Raw genomic sequence first — 20,483 nt, forward strand, 5'->3', positions numbered from 1 at the left:
TGTCCACAGTGCCAGAGATATTTCTCAAAGTGAAAACCAGATCAGAGAGTCAGTGGATGTAGCAAACATTTTTTTTGCTATACTTATGGGATCATAAATTACTAGCCATCTGCCTTGGGGTCTGTTATTATAATTCAAACCCATTATTCCTTAAGCTTTTGAACCCTTGCCCATCTCACTATGTTATTTTATTAAATTCAAATGACAAATGATATACATCTCCTAGAGACAACAGGAGGCAGAGTATTTCCACTGCTCCATCCTCCCTCTGGAACAATTCCTTCCTCTCCTACGTAAGCTGAAACTCTTTGCTGGCTAATATTAATGCTCTAGCGTGCATGAATTTCACTTCTGTGGGTGAAAACTCATTCAGCAAATTGAACTTCACCCTTGCTCGGCAAAGGCATTCCAGATGAAATGCAACTGAAGATGACAGAACAGGCAGGCAGCATGGTGCTTGCGGGAAGGCTGAGCAAGCCAAGTAGCCGTCTGCAGATGTTCTCGGTGTCAGCAATAACAAAGGGCCTGGGGCTGGGGTGGCCATGCCCCCTCCCTGCTCCAGGGGTGCATCCCCCTGCATCCCAGGGCCCCCTCCGTGCTGCAGGGATGCATCCCACTGCATCCAAGGGCCCTCTTCTTGCTTTGGGGGTGCACCCCACTGCATCCCAGTGCTTCCCTGGCTGCTGTGTGCCACAGGCTGCAACCCTGCAGGCAGCCCTTGATGATGGTGGGTGACGTGCTATGGAGTCTGCTGTCCACGGCATGGCTGCTCATGGGCGCCAGCCCTTTCTGGGTCTGCCCTGCCTGTGCAGTGCACAAAGCACCTTCATGTTCGTTCAAGGCCAGCTACAAAGCAGGGGCAGAGATAGGGTCAAGAATTCGGCCAATTTCCCAAAAAGACCAGTCTGTAAAGTACTGCACAGGTTTGCATTATATGGGCCATACTTCATCAGAGCTGAGCAGAAATTAATGAATGAAGAAGCTGGAAAATTTGTCCATCCAAACAAGCTACCTTAAGGTAAGAAAACAGTTTATTCTGTTTCTCATGTCAAACATATTTGCTGAAATCCCTGAGGAACTGATAATATGGATACAGCCTTCCCATGCGAACTACCAATAAATGAGCAGATAAGCAGCAGTTGCAATAGATACGGGATTTTGGCAGAGTCCGCCGCATGCTCCTCGCATTGATCTGCCTGCAGTTACAGTGACAATGTTTGCTACTCCAAAAATAATGATGAAAACTCTTCTGAGAGTAGGTTCAAGACACCAGTGTGCCATGAGGATGATATTTTCCCTTATTTAATTAGAAAAGGTAAACCAACTAGTAACTAGTAATTAGAAGTCAGAAGCTACAAACAGTTCAATGAAAGTCAAACATGCCCACAAATCTGGAAGAGGCTGGTTTTGCATGTCTTTAAAGATAAATGATTGCTCTTCATTATGGGCATGACTTAGCTCTCAGCCAAGTTACCAGTTTTTATCTGGAGAAATGTTTAAAACAAATAAATGCTCCTATGCTGAATATCAGACATACTCGGCAACATCAAAGACCCATTCTGCACTGCACTGACGATGCTACTCTGTGATATCAGACAAGAGTTTGTCTTTCATAGATAACAGAGAAATTTCCAGTTTCCAGAAGTCCCCTTCAAAGTCTTTCCAGAAAGAAATTTTGTATTTCTTTTTAGAGACACATCACTTAACCTGGCTGATGGGTGTTCTGAGCGATGTAGAAGAATGGGCGATGGGGGGTGGCCAAGGCACACCTGGGCGGCCGAGGCCACAGCAGCGGGTGCAAGCGGAACCTCGGGGCTGAAAAACAGGGACAGCTTTGTGCTGAGGACAAGAGTTCATTGCCAGAATAACTTCAAAATGCAACACTAAGTGAGATTCTTGTCTTTGCTTACAAGCTCTTCTTCTAAACAACTGTGTGAGGAGGATAGTACTTAGAAGTCTGTAATTAATGATTCATTTGCACGTGCTCTCTTTCTAATGGCGATGGTCATTAAAGAAGTGCAGTCATTACTGTTTGCTACTCACTGTTGATAAAAGTGGAGCAACCAAAGACATCAAATGTAACAGAAGCAAGTTCCCCTCAAGGCTCTGGCAATGGAAGAGACAAAAGCGCAACAGGGGTGCAGGCTGGCAGGACACGGGTCAAGCTGCCCCCCCAGGGACGAGGGTCTGGGGGCGCATCAGCGCACTGTGGCCAGGGGAACCGGCTCGGCTCGGCCCAGGCCCCCGCATGGGACAGCTCGGGAGCTGTGCTGCGGTGGTCCAGCACCCATCTGCCTGTCCTGGCGCCAGGGCCGCGGCTGGTCCTCCTGGTGCAACACATGATGGTTTTCCTGGGGACTCCACCAGAACCTGCAACTCTGAGCTTCCCTCAGCCACAATGTGGTGGAAGCCCCCTTTTTTGGCCAGGGTTTTTCCAAGGCATAGCAGGCAGGGCAGTAGGCGTATAGGCTAGTACAGAAATTCCAGGTTGCCTCTTTTCTTCACCCTCCTGTGGCCCTGAGCTGCATGGCCAGCCAGGAGCAGCGTGGGCAGGTGGCAGCAGGCACAGAGCAGCTCCTAGGTTAACAGCTCCAGTCATCCACTGCTCAATTTATACGTTCAGAAAGACAATTCAATCCCAGTTCTCTTGCTTTCAGCTTAAGATCAAGCCCTCCATCAGGAAAGACACTGATGTACAGCAGAGGCCATCACTAACCACTGGAGCAAATGGAGGACAATCACAAGGATCAGCCAGAAAGCAAACACTCCATTTGCTGGCACCCAGCAGCAAATGCTTTTGAAGGTGAATATGAAGATGACCGCTCAGGTTGCCAGCACAACCTGAGCTCACCTCCAAGAATACTCGAGGGTGAAAAAGGGATGGAGTGTGAGCAGCTTAACCCCAGCACTTGCAGTCAAGGGCAGATGGAGCAGGGGGCTGGCAGCCCCGGGGCTGGACCGCGGAGCTGGCAGGCAACTCCGCCACAGCCATCGGCCCCTGCTGCCCGGCCTCCGTCTGTGCGGGGACCTGGAGCTGATGACACAGGATACAAAGCCCAGATTGCTTTTAAAAAATGCACAAACACATATGGAAAAGATGATGCAATTGCTTGTAACCAACAAACACCATTTCCCATGGATTTCTCTCCAGGAGCCTGTGCCTTTTCTGTTTGTTCTTTTTTTTTAAGCTTCACTAGGGATTTGCAGACAGCAGTGCTAAAACTTAAAAGGGCAAATAAATACAGGGACCATTTGCTCGCTGGCTCTGTGCACCAGCTTGTGGCAGAAATACCAGAACAGATGATCAGAGGCGCTTTTTTTTGCCTTTTTTTTTTTCTTCTTTTCTTTTAAGCAGAGCTCCTGACCTGTACACTGGGGGGTGAAATGATTCATTCAGGTTTTTTTCCAAAGTCTTGCGTGCTCAGCAGTAGTTTTCAAAGTATATTTTAGAAGGTGAGTCATCTTACATGCCTTCCTTTGTTTCTCTGAGTTTCACCACAATAATTATGGCTTTTTTTTTTTCCTATTGATTATCAAAAACTTTACAGGAGTCTTTCTTTCAAACTCCTACCTGCATCTGAAAAATAGTGTAATGAAGTCATAAATTACAGACTGGAGAAGGAACTCCTGCCCCTGGGTCAGGTGTGGCAGCTGGTATCATGCTGTGAGGTGCTTCGGATGATACAGACACTGAGCTAACCCATGAAATGGTAGATCACTAAGCATTTATGCTGAAGCTCAGCGGCCGCTGATCCCCAGCTCTCAGTGGTGGTGTGAGATGGCATGTGTTGCCTGCCCAAACAGCTACGGCTCATGTGTACGATGCCAGTGTTTTAGCATGCAAAGGCTAATGAAAACCTGGTACTGCTCACCACCCAAAGGCAGTATTTACCATTTTATATATATATAAATATACACACATACACAATTTGCACGTCGGTTTAATTCTGTTTTGATCTATACCTGTTCTGCATAGCTGACCTAGGTGGTTACTCCCAATTTACATTGGTGCAATATGAGATCATGATATGTAACATACATGCCTCATACAACACAAGCCTCATACAAGTAACTGTGAATTTTCAGATTTCCATTGTCTGATCTATGCACCTCTGTTGTGTCTTAAACTAAAATATTAATTGCCAGGTTTTCCCACTGAGTGTAATCGGCCTGGGTCTGGGAAGTGAGTATATCTCTCTGATAAACCCTGGCTCTGCACAGGGCCCCACAGCCGCGCTTCATCTGCGATAGAGAAATGCCCACCGAGGGATGCAGCAGTAATGAAAACTGCTGCAGAGCTGTGCCGGGGTGGCTGGTATCACCTCACACAGCTGCTGCTTACAAATGCTTGGAGAAAGAAAGAAACCCACAGAAGCAGCAGACCTGCCTCTGGGATGGGCACGTCTGAATTTCAGAAACCAGCCTGATGAATATGAGATGGGACAGAGCACGCTGAGCACAAACTGCATTCTTGTTAAAGAGCAGATTTCAAAGAAACATAGGGCTTGATGCATACTAATTCAGAGTGCTGTGGAAGATCACCAAGCTCTGTATCTGCCTTCCAGTAGAGCTTAGTATCTGAGCTTGAAGGGGAAAATAAGATGCGTTTTCTGCACTTAGTCTGCGGCTTTGAGGGAAAATGCTTCCTTAGCCCCAGATAGAGTGGAAGGTTTTATTGCCTTTATGATGCTATCACTGGCTGCAAATGCTGGCTTTCCTTTCATACCTGAAGTGTCAACAGCATGCATTCCATTTCCCACATCTCTCTCCTGCAGAATTTACGACCTAAATCAGCAAAACCCAAAGAGTTCTACAGAAGGGTGACAAAATGGAGTGCCAAGACAAAGAAAATGCTAGAGACGGTCAAAATGGTACCCAGGCATTCAAGCCCCATTTTATCATCTGGGGCTGCATCAAGTGAATCTCTTTCTCTGGAGATGCTTAGAGCAATTACATTTGTTCTATTTATTCTTCCATCAAAAGCTTGAAGATGAGTCAACAGAAAAATCTTTTAGGAAGAAAAAATTTAAACTTGAAATAGGTGATATCCCTGGACAATTTGTTCTGCCATCAGAACAGCATTCTCTTTCCTTACTGCTCTTGGTCTCCAATTTAAAAAGCAAAAGCAAAAGCAAAAACAAAAGAAAAAAAGAAAAAGAGAAAAACCAATACGGTAGCAGTCACATCTGTAAATACAGTCCCTTTCATTCTTGCTTGCAAGCTCAAGGAGCTATTTCAAGACAATACAGAGATGCTTGTTTTCTGGAGTTTATTTCTAGTGAGAAAATTCCTTCAGCTCTTGTCAGAAAATCCCAAGTTGAAGTAGAAGCTCTCTGAAAGCCTTGAACCAGCTCACTCATACTCAACACATGCATTAAAAGGAAAAATAACTCCACGCACCTCTTTGAAAGACTTCTTTACTTCCACTAACGGATGCCAGTGTGCGATGGGCTTGCGTGGGTACGCCAGCATCTCATTCCAGTGGTCTCTGCCCAGTCCTTCAGCACTGACTCCCACGCGGCAAACCCCAATAATCTCATTGTGACCCACCCTGAAGAACAACAGAAAAGAAACATGATTATCCCTCGCTCAGACTGTCCGTGTGCTGGCTAACCGAGGCTTCTGACCCCATGTTGTCAGAGTGCCCCAAGGCATGGTGCTGGTGAACACGGGCTGTCGCAGCTGCGCGACGACACCCAGATCTTGTCTGCCACTGCCAGTGCATGCAGCCTTCAGCGCCGTGAGGGGCTGCTATTGCCAGAGATAATTATAACAGCCTTAAAATTATTTGAACTGCAGATCAGTCCAGATACAGAATCTGGAGGTTGTGTGGTGTAGTGGTGTACAGCAAGAATAAGTACAAGTTCAGTAATGGATAATTCCTACACCAATTGCTGCTTAGCATGAGACTATTTGCTTTCTAAAATAGGACGATGGTTTGCAGGACAAGCAAATAGCAAAGGGGAACACAGTACTCATTCAAGAAAATGTCATAAAGCAAAGGATCAGCTTTACCATACTATTCCAGCAGGTAACTTTCCATAACCATAAATACCAATGACACTTCAACAATAAATCGCTAGAGACAGATTGATGCCACAGAGTTGTGCAATCGAGTCCCTGATACTAAGGAAAACGGCTGTTGAGCTGGAAAACCTGCAACCAGTGGGATGTTTTCCCCTCCTGCTCTCCAGAGCCTCCCACCTACCGATCGTAATCCATGACGGAGATAAGCAGACTGACTTGATCCATGTTCTCTGGGGGAATGTCAAAGATTATTGCTTCATTGTAAGTAGGATTAAGTGTGTTTTTCTTTATGGTGGTTTTCTTCTTTTTCAGTCTTCGCCCATCACAGAGCAATGACACTTTGACATATGGATCTGGAGAGGAAGAGATAGGAAAAGGCCTTCTGCTTATGGAAGGTTATTTTGGTACCATCACAATACAGAAACAGCACTATCGAAATAGTAGCTCACAGACTGTGAGCTACCATGAGCCAAAGGCACTCCTCAAATGTACTTTTAGAAAAAAGTACATGTCTGTGTACCAGTTGAATCCACCATTTCTTGAACTGGTGTGAGTGCTACATGAGGTTCCAGCACTGAGGAACCAGTACTGCAGACTTCTTGCAAGGAAAAATCAGCCGCTTCCATCAGTTTTGCTGTGGTAAGGGTTTTGCAAGTGTAAGAAGAACCAACATCGAACCATAAGCCAATATTCCTCCAAAGATGGTAATGGGGACTCAGGCACCCTAGCTTGTGCTAATTGCATGGCCACAGGCAGCAACTTGTGCTCGCAGAGCGAGCAACTGCAACTTTTTCAAAATGTGCCTAAGAGAGCAAAATGCAATGCTGCATTTTGGCAGTCCAAACAGGCAGAGGTGGTTATTTTACAGGGATCCTTTCCTGCACTGCTACCAAAACTATCCAGTTGCTAACAGGACATAGCAGAGTGACAGCAAGCAGAGGAATTTTAAACCCCATTTCCCCAATGTCAGACATAGCAGAGTGACAGCAAGCAGAGGAATTTTAAACCCCATTTCCCCAATGTCAGAGAGCAGCAGAAAGAAAAGGTATTAGGGCAGCTCTGCTTCACATGCTTTCCACTGGCTGGTCATGGCAGAATGCCCTGAAGTTACAAACGGCTGCCCAGGCAAGTTCAATGCATTTTCAAGTAACAGTAAACGTGCGATGTATTATTACAGAAACACTGAGCTGGCTTAATCTGAAGTCTCAGTTCTGAGACATTCCATATGGCATCAAGCTCCAGCTGAGCAGAAATTTTTTCTGCAAAGATCTTTTACTGTATTGCTACTGCCTTTTACACAAGTCGCCGATGAAATTCAAATACTACGATGTTGATTTCTGGAAAAGAAACTGCTTTTTATGTTGAAATCCAGAATTTGTGCATGCTGAATTTGCAAGCCAACTCTCTGAGACTGTGAATGCATACAGTCTTCAGGTGACTTTGATTCTAAAGTTTTAAGTACTGGCCACTGTACATTCACATGGGATTTGCCCAGGTGGACCATGATCCTTTCCTAATCTTGGGGTGAAATGATGGATTCTGGCAATAGGGGGTTATCTGATGGAAAACTCCCTACTAACGTAAAACTACTGGGGTCAGAACCTGCAACAGGTCTGAAGCTTCCAAACCAAGAGATGGAGCAGAGCTTTGGCCCTGCAAACCCTTCAATAGGGATGGGAAGCCACTGGCCATCTCCTTGAATAGTGTATTCTTGTATAATCCCCTTCCCTGGATTCATGCCCTTGGGAATGGTTTTAAAATATAATTTTACTTTTAACACTTTTTTCATACTTGACAAAAGCTTGTCAGGTGTTTCCATGATGATACATCCTTGGCATCAAGAGTCATATGCCTGCTGTTCATTGAGACTACCTTGAGGGAGGAGGAAGAAGTGTGGATGCAGTGGGGTCCTCAGCCATCCAGCACCTACCTGAGTAACCAGTGATATCCATAGCTTTGAGATTCCTGCATTTAATGACTGTTAAGGTAAGGCGACCTGCAGTTGGCAAATAACAAAGGGAAAACATGATCTCTCCCAGGTCCACGCTTTCCTTCAATAAAACAGAGAACACATTATATTGGAAAGATGCAAGAACCAGCAAGGCTGCCTCCACGCTCCACCATGATATTTCAGGCAGGATTCAGGCAGCACTCACACTATTTCTCCTTCCTGACATTTTCAAGCGAATGACACGTTGCTATATGGCAGTGCTTCTAGTGTATCCCAGCCATTGTTTGGCTAAAAATGAATACAGAGAACAGGAAAAAAAACCATGTGTCCACATGTTACAGCTTCAAATCATAGTGAAGGACCACCTTGCACTGCCACAGCACAGTCCTACTGCAACATCACAGCTAATGCATGCCTCTTTTTCAGCTCCATTTCTTACGCAGAAGTGAAGTGATATCTAACATCAAATGAAGGCCATTAAGGAAATTATATTAGTATCAAGTTTTGCTTGAATGTACAATACGTATGTGCCAAGGGTGTGACACAAACATCTATCTCCTCAAATGAAGGAATGTAGTACGAACCCAGCACAAGACCACGGCAGAACGCAGCCATGCCGTGTTCTCTGCCCGGACACGGCGACAAGCCCACTCATGGCTTTCTAGTGCGCTCGGCGCCACTGGTTCAGTAATAGAGGTTCAGGGACTTTGTCGGTGCCTAGCATTTTGCAGAGAGTGCAGATGGCTCAGAGTAACATGGTGATTTTCTTTGAAGCTGAGCACGAATTACAAGATAAGTTACAGACCCGGGGGTCATAGCTTTAAAACAGAAGAGAACCATGAAGGGACCCATTTAGTGGCAACTGAGTGACAGGCTTGCTGTTGTTTTGACAACCGACCCCTCCGAGATGCCTTCAGAGAGCTAACACAGCGTGAGGCACATATATGTATGTATATAAATAGTGAATTAACCAGCAGATGGCACTCAGCAACATTTGGTAGTTTCTGGATTACACAGAGGCCAATACAGTTTACTCTCCTAGTGTCCCATGAAACAACTTCCACACGTCACTCAGCCCTCTTGTACATGCAGCCTTATCTCCTGATAAGCATCATTGCCTTGCTCACGGGAATTCATGAAAAAAAAATTAAAGAATCCAAAAGTATTATTTAAACTAGAAAACATTATCATCTGAAGTCAGCAGAAATTTTCCAAGCAACTTCCAAAAGTGGAATAAAAAGAAATAAAATTTATTTTGTACATACAGATCCCACATCTGTAGAGCAAACAACCCATTCATTTTTGGAAACATAGTGTTTGCTTCATTTCAGTATGATACACTGATCTGCTGAAAAGAAATTGTAGCTGCTAGTAGTAGAGCGATGGAACTATAAAGACAAGTAAATGCACTTAAAGCTTTGCTAAGTGTTAGAAGAATAGATCTTGTTGATAGATGAGATTTTTGCCAAATTATTTCCTTCTTGTTCTCTGGTAAGGCAAAGGATAGATATTCCACCTAGACATGCCGAATACTAATGAACGTTATATGAAAGTCTTGATTCTTGACAAGAGTTCACTTGCCTAGCAAATAAATTGAAAATCTCAAGCACAGAGTGTATGAAAGAAACAGTGGCAGCCAAATGTTTCCTGGACACAGCAATGTATGAGTGGACTTGTAAGTACCTAAATAAACATTGCCTCAGAAGCTGCTATTTGCTGGTAGATAACAGTTTCATACCCTCACCCACTCAGAGCTCCTGCTCCGATCTCTGGCTCATCTTAATAAGCCAACAGCATCCCAAACAGCTTCCTTTCCAGTGTGACAAAATGATGTCGAGTCACAGCCTCATCATCACTAAGCAATAATGGAAGATGTGGAAACATTTACTGAGTTGTTATTCCTCTACCTTTAGTGCCTCTCGATGTCTCTACTGGGAGCTAAATCTCTTGCCTCACAAAATATTGTACTAAAGGTACCATATTAAGGTACCAGGATCAGTTTCATCACACATGAAAGCGCCTTTAGAGCCCCCGTCAGCTTCCAACCCTTGACTGCGTTTCAGCTGTGGCACCTTGAACACCATGTGTGCCCCCGTGCCAGGCTGCTGTTCCGGGGGCACAGCAGCAATGAGCAAGACCTCTGAGCGCTCCAAAACGTTTGGCACTTTTACCGCTGGTGTTACCAGCACCCTGAGAACTGAGCTGACTTGGGCCTGCCCCAGCACAGCCAGTTTTCGGAGGCCAGGGGGCTCAGCCTTTTATGGAGCCTCATTCATTTACAGTGTCTTTAAATGACTGCTCAAAACCCATGTACCTGAAATTATAATTTCCTTTTTAAAACATGGCACTTGTTACCTCTAGACTTATTCTTCCTCTTTTAAGATGAATTGTTTTACATAACGAAGAGCCTGAATAAAGAACTCTGCACTGAGGAGGCAGTGCTTTGTAAGGAGAGTCTGGAACCTGCCACAAACACTGCCCTGCATTAGAGCTAAGCCTGAGGACTGCGAGTGTAACTTTCACTTTGGTGCCTCCAGCTCCAATCAGACACTGCATCTACCAGTGTCACCTATAGACCTTACTGACAATAGAAAATAATTTTAAATAAATATTCTGAAATTATGATTAGAAATGGTTGTTCTATTCCCAAAGAAATGAGCACCCAAATCTGACCGGCTATACTGGAGGCTGTGTCCGCTGCATGGTGCAATGGTGCCTGGCATCCAGACAGCACACTGGGCTGGGTCTGTCCTCCCAGGGGCTTTGGTTCATGTTGGTTTGGGAGGGACGAGAGCAGGAAACCTTGGACACAAGTGTCAGAAGAGAGCAGCCCTATATGAGATCGTGGGGCCACCCTCTGGGCATCATCTCATCTTCTATTCCTCTCCTTGCACTGACAGGATCTGTTCAGGGTATAAAACTAACACAAATTGTTCTTTGACCTCATTGTATTGGGTCAAGAGATTTTTCTTTGCAACCATAAATACAAGAGAGTAAAACGTGTCCTGTGGGTACATTATTTTCTTGCAGATTATAGATGTTGGGACATTTCCAAAATTCCTATCAGTACCTCTTAGGAAATAATGGAAGCTCTGAATCCATAACCTTTGCAGAGTTGAAACCAAAAATGTTTCACTGATTCACAAGCTGTACAATCATTAATTGAATAATTGAGTGCTAGCTATTTTAATAGCTTATATCATTGCTTAAGTGTGTTCTGATCTTCTTATCCACACGATTGATCTAATGTATTATTAGTCACCAGGAGCTTTCTGGGGGTATTATGAAAACTGTATTTACCCTTCTCATTTTTGATTAAACAGAAATGTCCTTGGGTGTGTTACAACCAGCTGAGATGTACCAATATTGGCCCATTCCCAAAGAATGGCACAGAGAGAAGGAGGGGATGGAGCCAAATGCAGCACTCAATGTTTCTGCAGGAGCTCTACGGGACTGCTACACAAAGTGTCTTGGGGATGATGTTGGCTCTGCTCCTCTCACACCTTCTTTGTAGGCTTTTCCCTCAACAACCCTTCTGTTGGTGTCTCTTCACCTGTTTTGGGTTTGGGGTATTTTTTTTTGGGGGGGGGGGAAGTCCCATTAAATTAATTTACTTAGCTAGGAAAACATTCACTGTTTCTTGCAGAACCATCCCAGCAAAACACAGAACGTACACAGATTAAAAACTCCACAACGTTCTCCTACAGCTTCATGTTTTATGTGCTTTTCCTCTAGTGAGACCAAGTGCTACCCTTCCCGGGCCCACTTCCGCCCACAGGTCTTTTCCCTCTGAACTCTTGAGGTTCACCACACTGTGTGCTGACATTATAGCAAGGAAAACGGTAACTCCCTGCCACCGCACAAGTGGCTCCACAGCAGGATTCAGCACCACGGCACATCACAGCCCACCTGGCAGAGCTGACAGCAAGCTAGGTCTCAGAGCCAGAGCAGATACAAACAGGTAGATGCCTCCAAGAGGCATCTGCATGTGTGATGCACCTTGTTTTTCTCCTAGTAAACCTTTGCCAGGCAAATGGATGTGCCTGATGCCTGCTTGCCTCTTCGCCAGCATTTTTCCTTTCATTACTATCCATTAATCATAACAGATGTGGCTATTTGTGGACGGAAAGCCAAGAGCTGTAAACACCCTGCTAACTAATACCATTGACTTTCCTTGTGATTGATCCTGTGCCTCCCTCCCACCTCACTTGCAGGCAAGATGCTCAAAAGGCAACACAGGTGCAGCTCGCAGCGTGCTCCCAGCAGTGCCCTGGGGCACTTGGCAGGCACCACACACACCTCGGTGTCTTAGACCAGCACAGTAAAACCTGCACAGCCGCAGAAGCATGACGGCCACTCTCTGCACCCTGCCAGGGCAGCTGCTAGACTGAGAGCTGCCTACCAGGGCCAAACGCTGCGCGCGCACCATGTTCCCCACCGTGCCCAGGCGCTGAGCTCCTGCACCCAGTCCCAGCTGTGGCACGTGTATCAGACCTCACAGTTCTTTTAGACTGTTACAAACACGCTACAATGAAAGAACAAGCACTAATAGTAATGACCAAAGTATATAACTGTTAAGGAACGTGGTACTGAGAAGAAAGCTGCGGAGAGTTACAAAGCGAATGTCTTCTGATACTGCTGACCACAATGCAATAAATATTTATGTTTGACAGTTCATTCCCCCATACAGAAAGCAGGAGAGCAAAAGGATGAGATGAGCTACACTGCAGAACAGATTTTTGCAAGTCATGGGCTTATGCCAATCACTAGGAAGGATTTGACAGGGCCTGTGCTTTCAGCCACAGAGGTGAAGGACACTTCACATCCCAGTTTCAGAAATAACAATATGAAATGACAAAGAAAACAACTAAGTTTGGGTTCAACTGCAAAGCAGTTCAATCATTTATTTGCCCTTAGAACCAGCCAGGCCCTCCTGGGAGGACAGTGGAAGAGCGGAGAGCTATTATGTACAGGTTAATGTCATTGCTTCTCAGCGATCAATGTGAGGAGGTGGCTTCTCCTGCCAACTCCCTGCCACTCTGAAGGTGGCTGGGACTTTTCCTTCTCTGACACTTGACTTCGCTTTCAGAGGGATTTCAACAGAACTACTAAAAGACCCACATCAAGCTCTGGAAGAGTTGCCAGCCACGAACCGGACAACACTCTCAAGTACATCAAAGCCCAGTACCACCGAGGGGTTGGTAGTGGCCCCCTGAGCTATTTCTTACTGTTATCATGTGCACGTGGCAGGGAGCCAGAACCTGAGACCCTTCATGTGCCAGTGGGAGGCCAGCCAGGGAACATACTGGACCCCTCAGTTGTTTTTTAGCAAACCTGTTACCAGTGAGACTCGCTGTGGGTGAGATAACAGCAAGGGGATGAAATTCCCTCACTGAGTAAGGAGAAGAAATTCCAGTAAATGGGGATTCAGGTGAAGCTGACAGGCTTCTGAGTACAGCAGCCTTCACGATGGCCATAGGTCCCCAGGGCTAATGGTACCATCTGCCCAGAGGCAATAAACCTGTCGGATGCCTGTTGTGCGGGACTTACCCCTTTAGGCAGTCCAGCCAAAAAAAGAATACCAACCTGTCCTGGCACCGCTCACCACACTCTCAGTACCCGTCCTCTGCACGCACGGTACTATGGCCACGCCACGGCACCACGCTGCCGGCACTCCCAGGGCAGGGATGGCCCTCCGAAGCAGATACTCACCGTCGTTGCATACTGAATGTCCTTCCAGATGGAAGTCTCCCGGGAAAGGTCTGAGGCCTCAAACAGGTTCTCCAAGATAACTTCTCCTATCATGTCGTGTCTGGAGAACCTGTCAAAGTCAAAGACGCTCAGGTGGAGCTTCCTGCTTGCCAGCTCCTCATGGGGCACAGGGAAGTGGAAGGACTCATCGAAGGTGGGATTCAGAGTCTTCCTGTGGACTCGTGTCTGGAACTTGCGCTTTCTGTCAGGCAGGAGGTAGATCTTCACATAGGGATCTGAGCTGCCGCAGAAGTCTTTGGCTGGCAAGTCAAAAGCCCTGAGAATTCGGACAGTCAGTGTCTCGTTCTCATAGTCATACTTGAGAGTGAAGTTAATTTTCCCACAAGTTTTTGCTACTTCTTTTTTGGGGTCCTCAGAGTCAAAAGATTTTTGCTTATAGAGTTCGGGCTTAATGCGACCGATGCTGGTCGGCTGCTCAGCCACAGCTGGCGGGTCCATGCCGTAGTCCATGCTGGATACGTGCATTTGCCGAGGAAGGTGCCTTTTGAAGGAGATGTGCCTGCAGGAGGAAAAACAGCAGCTGTATGGTTTTCCAAGGACATTTCTATCCTTTTTCTCCCCTGGACTACTAATGCTAGGAAAGCAGGGAGAGCACAAGAATGAGTGCAATAGGCGCTCCTGATCTCTGTATAGAAACTGGGTATGTGATGGAAATGAACACTCAAGGGAACACCTCCAGTGGTCAAAAGGAACCGATCCAGCAAATTTCCTAACTTCTGGAGTGTTTGCAGCAAGCTGCATTTTTTCACCTGTTGCACAAGTAACAGTCCACACCTAAATATACAAGACCAAACAACTCCTTAGCCAAGCCACAGACAACCCAGTGCGGAGACTCTTCTCCACCCTCAGTCCTTACACTTCCAAGATACTGGGACTAAGTTTCCCTCAAAAAAAAAAAAAAAAAAAAAAGGGGGGGGGGGGGGGGAAACCCTTTTAAAGTGAGAGAACCACAACCAGATCACAGAGTTAGGTTTTATTCTGGGTATTGCTGCCTCCAAATGTCTCCAGCAGACTCTCTTCAGAAACTGATAAATAATTCTTGGCAGGGGGACCACACAGCCTCATCAGGAAGCCGACTCCTGCCTTGGGCTCCCCTTTGGCACAAGGGAAACTGTAAGCAAAGCTTTACCTCAGCAAAGCATAAAACCCTTCTGCAGGCTCAGGGCATTATTTCAGATTATCTGGCGTTTCCAAGAGCAGTATATGGAGTTATTTAACCGTACTATGAACTTGTACAGCCAGAGCATTAGCTTTAGGTGACGTGTGGTGCTCAGAGACCTCACTCCTCAAAGGCATTTTGGCCTGGGCTATGAGTCAGAGGTCCCAAACCGCTGAGGCTGTTCCCTCGTGTCCCTGGACCTGGCTGCCTGAACGTGGTTCATGCTGGGCTCTTTTGCTTGAGAAAGTGAGTTTGAAACTTTCCCACATGCAACCAAATCCCCCTTTATTTCTCCTAATTCAGACAGGCTGAGCTTTTGTTCTCTCCTCCATCAGAAAGGTGTAATAAAAGCAGAATGAGCTTGTGCGTGGCCAAGAGGCAATCAGCTCTCCACAAAGCACTGCAGTTAAATCAGAGTATATGGCACAATTGTGGGTGGCACCATGCTGCTTTTAACTCTGGCTTCTTCCAACAGAAGGCTGTGATCGGTGCCTTATTAATTCTGGAATGCTGCAGCCAGTTTTCCTACCAATGTCTGTTTTCACAGTTGCACTCTCGTGCACATCATGGGCAGGGCCAGCAAAGCAAGCAGAAGTGCTGGGGTGCAGCCAGGCCCCTGCCATCACCCTTTCCCGTCCCAGTTTCACGGCATTCTGTGTCAAGGAAGAGGTACCATATTTCTCAGTATTCTTGCAGAGAAGGTGTCCCGGGGTTCGTACAGCCTTTCCCCAATTTACTGAGTATGATGTTGACATCTCTGTCCCTGGCTGAGACAGAGACACGCACCAAGCACCAGTGCGGAGCGCAGCTGGTTCTAAGCTTGTGCAGTGAGCGAGACGTCAATTCTGCTTATCTAATTGTTTCTGCTAGGAGCCACAACAACAAGAGAGGGCAGAAAGGTCTAATTCTGGCTGACAGCATACCATCATTGATACTTCAGCCTGCCTTTCATGTTGGTACAAAAATAAAGTGGCCAAAGCATACTGATGCCTTGACACAATGAGGTCAAGTCACAGTAATAGGCCTTGAATCCTTAATTTTTTTAAAAGCGCCCACAGTAAGCCAGTCTTAACACATTAATTGGTTAATGACCAGTCTCTGGAAAGTAACCCAGCACGGAGGTGGGAGTGCTTTCTTTAGCAAAGACACCGAATACAGACAGCAAGGGTATCTGAACCTGAGGCTGCGTTAAGCGCTGCTCCCACCCTGCCAGCCAGTGCAGGGCACAGCATCCCGGCGGAGCATGGCCTCGCTCCTGCTCACCTGGTAGAAGATGCAGGCTCCGTTGTCTGCCTCTGGATCCGCGTGCGGCGCATGATGTGATCTTTCATGGACATCTGGACCTCCGCCGGGATGTCTGGTGATGTGTGGCTGATCTTCACTGCTGCCTCCAGGAAACTTAGGGCACCCGTGTCCTTGAGCTTGTCTGCCATGTTCTCCTTATTGCAGCCTGCCTCGCTCTGCAAGACGGCCAGGTTAGAAGGAATGGCCTTGTTCCTCCAGGGAACCCAGCACAGCTTCCAAAAGAGAAACAGAAAAAGTGCCACCAGGGCCAGTCCACACACAATAACTATCACTGCAAGGAGGCTGACGGAGAGCTCTACAGGGGCAGAGAAGGTGACAGCGATAGGGAGGGGGTGGGAACAGAAAAGGAGAAAAGAAAAGAAAGATAGAGAAAACCATAAGTAAAGGGAAGAAATGGTCCAAACTGACTTAAATCATGACTAAAGGAGAACTCCTAGCAAGTTCTGCAAGCAAGAGTCAAACTTGAGTGAGCATCCCCTGACAGATTCAGGACCACTTCCTGCCCCAGACACATCTGGGTAGAAATGCATGTCTCCAGATGGCCAGAGCTATGAAGTTTTACACTGTGATGCTTAGACTGGCTATAAAATATCATCCTTGATTTGTTTTGTGGCATTGGCAAGCTGCTGAGTCTGAAATTGAGAAGAATTGCAGAACTGTATGATAGAAACATGCTCCAGTACCGACAGAAACTACTTTTTTGCTTCATACCACAGGTGTTCAGACACTGTATATTAAAAAATAAATAATCTATCTACCATGATCCTGGAAGCAGATTGTTGTTGTGCTACCCAAGCTCACATCTTGTCCAGATGTGCCCATAGGGAACAAAAAGTAAACACCAATACAAAAAAAAATAAAATATCACAAGCTGATGATGCAGTGAAACTAAATATAGAAAAAGGCTGTACAGAAAGTACTACACATTATTCGTTATTCTGAATAGCACAGAAGCTGTGTATGTTCTCTGATTCTCTGAGTCACTTTTGCCTCATAAGCTATGTATTTCAGCATATTTCAATCTTTTTCTGGAGAGGAAAGAGCTCCCATACCTACGGCTGAAGGATCAGGAAAAAAGGAAGAGAGATATATATAGATATAGAGACATATATATAGATGCGTGTATATTTATATATATACACACACACGATCTAGACTGTGAAATGATTCACAGCACTTCAAAAAGAAAAAACATTAGCTCTTTTTAGTTCCTTTCTTACAGTGTATTAATTCCCAGATTCCCACCCAAACTAAAATACCAAGAGTTCAGAATCACAAAGAAATCCTGTCCCAGAAGATGAAGGCAGGTTTTGCTCTGGAGTTAAGCCTGCCATCACAGATTGCTAAGTTCACAGGCAATTCTTTGATTGCCTGCTGTTTTCCTTGCAGTGCCCTGTAAAGCCATACTCCTTAAATTACCTAAGTGCAAGCCAGGACAGAATGACAGGCAAAAAACTATCCAACACTCCAAAAGTTTATGCAGGATAACCATCGCTGCTCACTTGCCTGCGTTTACGTGTATGCTTGGACCATAAACATGTTGTGTTGTCACATGAAACAGGCAGCAGCTCCTTAATCCCCTACCCGAGAGCAGAGGATCAGGGCTCGTGCCTTGCGTATTTCAGACTTGTGTAAGGAGTCACAGCTAAAGTGACTCCCAGTGAGTAAGCCTCTTGTAAAATTAACCAAAGGGAGGCAGGACCAGGTGTAGCTGCTGGAAAGCAAGTGCTTCATGTGTGGCTGGGGACTCGCAGGACACCTGCAGCACAGGGCTGGCTCCTAAACGGGGCTGAGCCCCGCTCCTCAGCACGCAGCCCATGCCAGCTGGGAGGCGTGGGATAGCATCCCCGCAGCCAGGTCTGCTCCTGCTCCTGGGGCCTGCACGGCCTCCCTCCGCACGGCCACACCAGCCCGCCCTTTGGCAAAGCTGCTTCAAAGTGAAGTTCATGGCTGCGGGTATGGATTTTGTCCACATGAGCTGACAGCACCTCTCTAGATTGTGTGTAAATGTACTTACAGAAAACACCTCCTCGCCTCCATGAGTGCTAAGAAATGCTAGACTCACTCAAAAACTGCATTTAAAACAACCATCTCCCACAAAATCCACCTTTACCAGGAAGTTTAGCTCTTAGGAGATAAATTGGGAAACTCGCACCTGTGCGTCCTCATAGCTGCTGTCAGTGTGATCCCCCACATATGCTTTACCTTAAACAGAAGCCAGAATACCTTCTGTTTCCTTTGGTTGATATAGTTTACTTTCGTACAGCTGTAATAAGACATTTAATATTTGAGGCTGAGAAAAATCTGTGTGAGGAAATGTGAGGAAAGATTAAATTTTTACCTTGACAAAACAGCTGAATTAAAAAATTCTTGAGAAACTTAACAAAACCCCAACCACCATTGATGAATCGTAACAGCAAAGTATTCAGGAACCCATTTATACCGCCAAACTTTGCTAACATGCTAGCTGGGAATACAACAGTAACTATATATTTAGGATTTTCACATCAGTTCTTATAAGTGAAATCTCAAGGAAGCACCAGATGCAAATTGCCACATCTACACCAGAACAGTTCTGCTGAACACCTGGGAAACCATATGTTGTTTTGGATATCCCAGAGGAAAAGCAGTGTTTTTCCACAAAATTACCTAGCTTAGCAAATTCACTAAGAGCTTGAGGTAAAAGCTTCCTGACTGCCCTCAGTTTCTCCAACTCGAAAGGAAGGGCTGGAGGCTGCCCACAGGTACAGAAGGGAAGAAGAGAAGCCATCCACAGGTTTTTGCAGCTTTTCCTCTCCCTCTCCAGCCCCCTGTACAGGTCAGACTGCACCATTTATTTTCTGCTGCAGCTCCAAGGTGGAACTACAAATCACTACTGGGGTGAATAAATAGGCCCCATCTTACTCAATAATAAATGGGATTGCTTTGTACAAGTCAGTGGTGGAGCTTCCTCAGAGATTTGGCTAAATGTATCCTCACTGCAGTGGAGCGCACAGAGGTACCACTTTCCCATACCTTCAGTTAAGTGTTGGAATTGTGCCCAGGAAACTCCGTCAAACGGTTTCACAAGAAAACAAGAACCCGGACTTTTGGCAAATATGTCTGTGTTGTTGCAAAGGAAACAGTGGCAATGCAGAACCCATCGCTGCTGGGAGCTGTTCTGTGGCAGAAGTTTCTGTTAAGCTACTTCTGCCTGTTCTGAGAAGTGATGTAGCATGCATGACTGCCAGCACACCAGACTCATTAACAGAAAAGATCAGAAATAATCGGTTATCCCCCCGAAAACCTATTGCCAGGTTGAGAAAGATCTTAGTTCATGTCACTTCTTGCTGAGCTGGCATTCGTAATGTATTTGACAGGATTCACAGATACTTTTATGCATGACCTCCTACTCTTTCCTCTGACAGCTCACATAAAGTACAAGTATAAAGGATCAGGATTTTACAGACATTTTTTAAGCATCTGCCTGAGAAGGATATTGGTTTCTCTGAAGATGACATTGAATTCCCCAAGAATTTTCGTGACTTATTAAATTTAAATATCAGTTGGACAGAGCTGACCTTAATTGATTTAATGAGTTTTCTCTTATGAATTTGAAAATACCAGTTACTTTTTAAAAACATTCCTAGCATTCGAAATGTTACGCTTTAAATGTCCTTCAACTTACAAGAAACTGAGAAAAAACCAAGGTAACTCCTCGTCTAACAGAAGATACCCCAGGGCCAAGGTTGCTTGGATATTGCTGGCACGGACGGAGGTAAGGCCCCGTCCCCAAAGGCTTCGCCAGAGGCAGAACAAACCCAAAGGGCACCTCAACTTGTGGGTTTATATTGTCCCACCACACGCAACGCCTGGAGCCGAGGCTGCCCGGGTGGAGAGTGAGGAGGGCAGCGCAGGCGGCAGTACCGCAGGGCCGCAGCTGACTCTGGCTTCACCAGCACTCGTGCCCAGCCAGCCCGCCGGCCGCCCCCCCGCGCACGGTGCCACCGGCCCCGGCAGGCTGGGAAACAGCCCGTCTGAGGAAAAGTACAAGGACTCTCTTTCTGTTCCGTTCTCTAAGAAAATAACAGCGAGTTGTTTGTTGCCCTGTCACCAGGGGAGCGAGGCCATAGGAGTGCAGAGCAGCTTCAGCCATTCCCCACCCTGCTCCTCTCTGACTCGGTGCTGGGACCTCATCCTAGCCCAGGTCCCACGAGAGACTCGGGAGAAACTGCCATGCTGGAAAACGGATTTTATTGCAACTTGTAATTTGGAAGGATAAAGCTTAAA

The 20,483-nt window shown here is 46.1% G+C and overlaps 1 protein-coding gene across 1 annotated transcript in view; it reads right to left on the bottom strand.

Moving 5' to 3' along the window:
* Positions 1-20,483, bottom strand: part of SYT6 (synaptotagmin 6) — a 39,534-nt gene that overhangs the window by 2,003 nt on the left and 17,048 nt on the right. The window contains exons 2-6 of the mRNA XM_005230302.4: positions 16,173-16,509; positions 13,691-14,249; positions 7,958-8,078; positions 6,209-6,380; positions 5,401-5,551 (exon numbers count right to left, since the gene is read on the bottom strand). Of these exons, the coding sequence (XP_005230359.1) occupies positions 5,401-5,551; positions 6,209-6,380; positions 7,958-8,078; positions 13,691-14,249; positions 16,173-16,509 (1,340 nt within the window). The remainder of the gene's footprint in view (positions 1-5,400; positions 5,552-6,208; positions 6,381-7,957; positions 8,079-13,690; positions 14,250-16,172; positions 16,510-20,483) is intronic.

The sequence above is a fragment of the Falco peregrinus genome, chromosome 16, assembly GCF_023634155.1.
Source record: "Falco peregrinus isolate bFalPer1 chromosome 16, bFalPer1.pri, whole genome shotgun sequence".
Classification (NCBI taxonomy): domain Eukaryota; kingdom Metazoa; phylum Chordata; class Aves; order Falconiformes; family Falconidae; genus Falco; species Falco peregrinus.